The 4298-nt window shown below is 35.1% G+C and overlaps 1 protein-coding gene across 1 annotated transcript in view; it reads left to right on the plus strand.

The window, feature by feature from the left end:
- The window catches only part of LOC110025005 (sucrose transport protein SUT1-like), a 2667-nt gene extending 1349 nt beyond the window's left edge, over nucleotides 1-1318 (plus strand). The window contains 6 exon segments of the mRNA XM_020725233.1: nucleotides 1-30; nucleotides 121-264; nucleotides 340-576; nucleotides 714-777; nucleotides 887-930; nucleotides 1005-1318. The exon segment at nucleotides 1-30 is cut by the window's left edge and continues 3 nt beyond it. Of these exon segments, the coding sequence (XP_020580892.1) occupies nucleotides 1-30; nucleotides 121-264; nucleotides 340-576; nucleotides 714-777; nucleotides 887-930; nucleotides 1005-1178 (693 nt within the window). The 3' untranslated portion in view covers nucleotides 1179-1318.
- Nucleotides 1319-4298: the final 2980 nt, after the last annotated feature.

Below are 4298 nucleotides of genomic sequence, written 5' to 3' on the forward strand. Positions count from 1 at the left end.
TATGTTCTGCTTGTCACTGCTCTCACCTGGGTAATTAATTATTCTCCCGCCTATAAGCAATATCTTTATATATTTATATATAGTTTGGAAACTAATAATTAATCACTTGAAACTTGGCAGCTGTCATGGTTTCCATTCATCCTCTACGATACAGATTGGATGGGCCGAGAAATATACCATGGAGATCCAAAGGGAACTACAGCTCAGATGAAAGCTTATGAGAATGGAGTACGAGCTGGAGCATTGGGCTTGCTCATAAACTCTGTTAGTTCCCCCAATTCTGATTTTGAATATGCACTTGTAGTTTATTCGTCTCATAGTATTAATTCAAATTGTTAGGTGGTGCTTGGAGTGAGCACAATGTTGATAGAGCCAATGTGTCGAAAATTCACACCTAGAATAGTGTGGGTGATGGGAAACTTCTCTGTTTTCGCATGCATGGCCGCTACGACCATCATCAGCAGCTGGTCTCTGCGCAGCTACCATGGCAACGTACAGGATGCTTTTATCTCTCCAGATGGTAGAGTTAAGGCCGCCGCTCTGATCGTCTTTGCCGTTCTGGGTGCTCCCTTAGCAGTTAGTATCATCAATTCATCACCATCTCGATCCATTACAACTATCTAGGCATATTTAATTTGAGCATTAGCTTTTACTTTATGCTGCCCTGTATATGTAAAACTGATCATTAATCTAAACGAAGCATTTGCGCTCAGGTTCTGTACAGTATCCCATTTGCAGTCACGGCGCAACTAGCTGCAACCAAAGGACGTGGTCAAGGTTTGTTCATCTACGAATTCATAATCGTGCTGTTTTTTCAATTCTTAACTTTGATTTGATGTAATGTTTAAGATGTTAATTAATTTGAGAACTGTGAACATGATTGCAGGATTGTGCACTGGTGTACTCAACATATCTATCGTCCTACCACAGGTAAATAATAAGAAAAATTGTTTTCTCGTGATTATTGCTAACTTTGTAAAGGTTCTGAAAAAAAATAAAAACAGGTTGTAATTGCTCTTGGAGCTGGTCCATGGGATGGGCTCTTCAACAAGGGGAACATACCTGCATTTGCTCTTGCTTCAGCATTGGCTTTTGTGAGCGGCATTGTTGGTTTATTTGCGCTTCCCAGGGTCTCAAAGATGAACTTCAAGGCTTCTGGGATGAACGGGATGCACTGATCAAGAGAAGCCAGAGACACTTCACTTTTATAAAATCGATCGATAGGCAGTGAGAGATAAATGAGGGGTTCTCTAGCTCTTATGTATGGTGTGCTTAGATTGGTTTTTATAATAATTTGGACATTGGAGTTGTCATAATATCAGAGTCTGTAATATAATATTAAGTTATTAGTGAACACATCTGCGTGTGGCTAATAAAATGGCTGAGTGAACTGCATGCTTCCAGACTTGCTGTTGGTGCGTTTTCTTACTGGAATTTATGGAACATATTTTTATGTTTTTTTTTTTTTTTAGATTTTCTTCTCTCCAAATTTTTGTCTATATATATATATATATATTACATATACTTGAGTAATTCATGAAGATAATGACAAATTTTATGATTGAAGCGTGCTTGAAGATTCACAGCAGCAAAGTAATAGTTTATCGTCTTAGTGTTGCACGAAGATTCAACACACTCAGACAGCAGAAACAAGTAGAGATACCAGAAGTTTTTAGATGAAATACCCAGAAGGGAAAAAATCATGGAGTCTGACCCACTTATAAAAATTCACTATAAGTTGATGATTACATAAACCTCTTGTCCCACATGCGGGAAAGTGTTGCAAAGTCTTCTGATTTATGATGTGCAGAAAATAGTGCTTAATTTTCTTTATATTTTAGACATGTTTATGGATAAAATTGTACTTTAAATAAATTTTTTTTTTTACTTTTATTGAAGGTACAACAGGTATTTGGAGTGGACCAAAGTGGAAAAGAAATAGAGCAAAGTGGAGGTGACTTTGAGCTATGAAAGACATAGGAGACAAACACCTTGGCGCCGGATTTTTGGGTGCCTATGCGTCCATATAAAAACGTGCAGACAAGAGCCTGCTTGGGCAATTTTCAATAGTTGTTCAACGTGATGTTGAGGGTTATTCACCCCGATAAAGGAGCTCATTGGTGAAAAAGAAGTCTTTGTTCTGTCTCTTGGTGAAGAAGAATAAGGGTTTGTTGTATGAGAACATAGGATAGGTTTTCTTGAGTGATTGGTGAGGAATTTGAGTTGAATTGTAAGGAAATTGCTCATATTAACACGAAGGGAAAAAGAAATCCTTGACGGAGCATTCTCAAAGTTTTGTAAGAAGTAAAAAAACTAAGTATTCTACTCTTGTATTTTTATCTCTGTAAACTCAATTATATATTGGATTTACATGTTTTCAAATATATTTTGTGGTATTTTCTAAATGATTTAAGAGTAGACATTTTACCTTTTCCTTGTGATGATTAAGTAGGAAATGTTGGATTGAAGGAATGCTTTTTAAAATCTTTAATGTGATGAGCAACCTTCAAGTATTCATTTAATTTTCATTATAGCCAAGTGATTATTTAAAATGTGTTGTGACCCATAATGACTTGGGAGAGCTGTGGAAGAACAACTAGATTAGTAACGTTGAACTATAGGGTATGGAGCAAATATATTATAGAGATATGCAAATTTTAGGGAAATAGTCTTTGTTGAGTTCAAATAGGGGTTTAAGAAATTAAATCCAATTTAATCAAACTTCTTTATGCAATCAGGAGAGGGTAAGTAAGAGAGTTTCTCCTATTTGTCACTGGCCTCATTTACAATTTGTAATTTTTCAATTCCTTCACTCCACTTAAATCTTTACAAGGGAATGTTGCTTTACAATTTGATTGTCACCAATTCAAATATATTAAGTAGAATTTGAGTAAGAGTAACACTTTAAGAGTAGCTTGTTATTCAATAGATCTAGTTAGCACAACTTCAAACTAATTTGCTTCCAAGCCAATTACAAATTTAGTAGGCTAGAACTTATTCTAGACTTAAACACATTGTTTCTTGTGAGTCTGATAACCTTGACTAAAAAGTCCTATATTACAAAAACGATATGTACAATTGCGTAAGGTCCCGGAGTGCAAGTGCACTTGGACTTAAGTTAAGGCCGCATCAATTTATAATATTGATGTACTAATGGCAAGGAACGAGCAGGGAATAATGTTGATCGTCGAAGACCAATAAGTGACGGTTGACGGTAGTCGGCGGCGACAGGAGTGATGCTGGACTCCGGCTCTTTCTCAAGCTTCAAGCTCTCCTCCTCCTCATGAGGGGGACGTAACTCTATTTTTAGAGATTTGGGTGCAATTAATGAAGGAATATGAACCGATTTGAACAGAAGACCAGAAGACTTCTCTCGATCAAAAGACGTTTGATGGGCATTTAAGTGTCTTAACAATGTCAAAATTGAACGATCTTGGGCTCAATATATTCTTCATGTCGAGACGCTCGATTCGACTATAAACTTGCCAAATTCGACATTAGTTTGAACTTCTAAATATTCTCAGAAAGCTTTCAAATGTTGTTTTATGACTTGATATGAGTTTGATTTTGACTCGGATTGGACCAACCTGTGGGTCCCTCTCGTCGAGCCAGTCGGTTTGACTATAAGTTTACTGAGATCGAAGTTCAGGTTGACTTTTTATCAAAGCTTAAACGTTTCATGCTCAAAATATTGTTCTAGATTCGTGTAATACCTCGGGATCCTTGTTTGATAAAAGAATTTATTGATGACGTATAAGCTGCCCCCTATTTTCGAAGGAGATCACTTTTATCGTCCGAAAATATCAAAATTATGAGCACTTTGAATCTTTTCTTGATATTTATTGAAAAAATACATGTATATTTAGAAATTATTTTCTTATAATATAATATATATCATATATTATATTATGGTTTATATACTTAAATAAAAAGATAATATATCTGTACTTGAAAATAAAGTTGGTTTATATTTGTATCTTTACCATATATTTATATTGATATTACTCTTTATATATGATATATGAATAAAATAAGCACATATTTATCAAACAAAAATGCTCCGACTTGTTAAAAGCTTTGTTTTGTGTGGAAAAGTTTATTATTTTTTAGGAGTATGTAAACGGGGAATTTGACCATGGGAATTCGAAGCATTCATATATCATTTGAATTAGAAGCATTTACAAATAACATGTATTAAATGAAAGATTTTTTTTTTTAAATGAAAATCATTTCTTCCCCCTTTTTTTTTAAAGAATATGGAATGCTAAAGATTGGAAGGCGGAAGCCGGAAGGTGGAA

The sequence above is a fragment of the Phalaenopsis equestris genome, unplaced genomic scaffold, assembly GCF_001263595.1.
Source record: "Phalaenopsis equestris unplaced genomic scaffold, ASM126359v1 Scaffold000287, whole genome shotgun sequence".
Classification (NCBI taxonomy): Eukaryota; Viridiplantae; Streptophyta; class Magnoliopsida; order Asparagales; family Orchidaceae; genus Phalaenopsis; species Phalaenopsis equestris.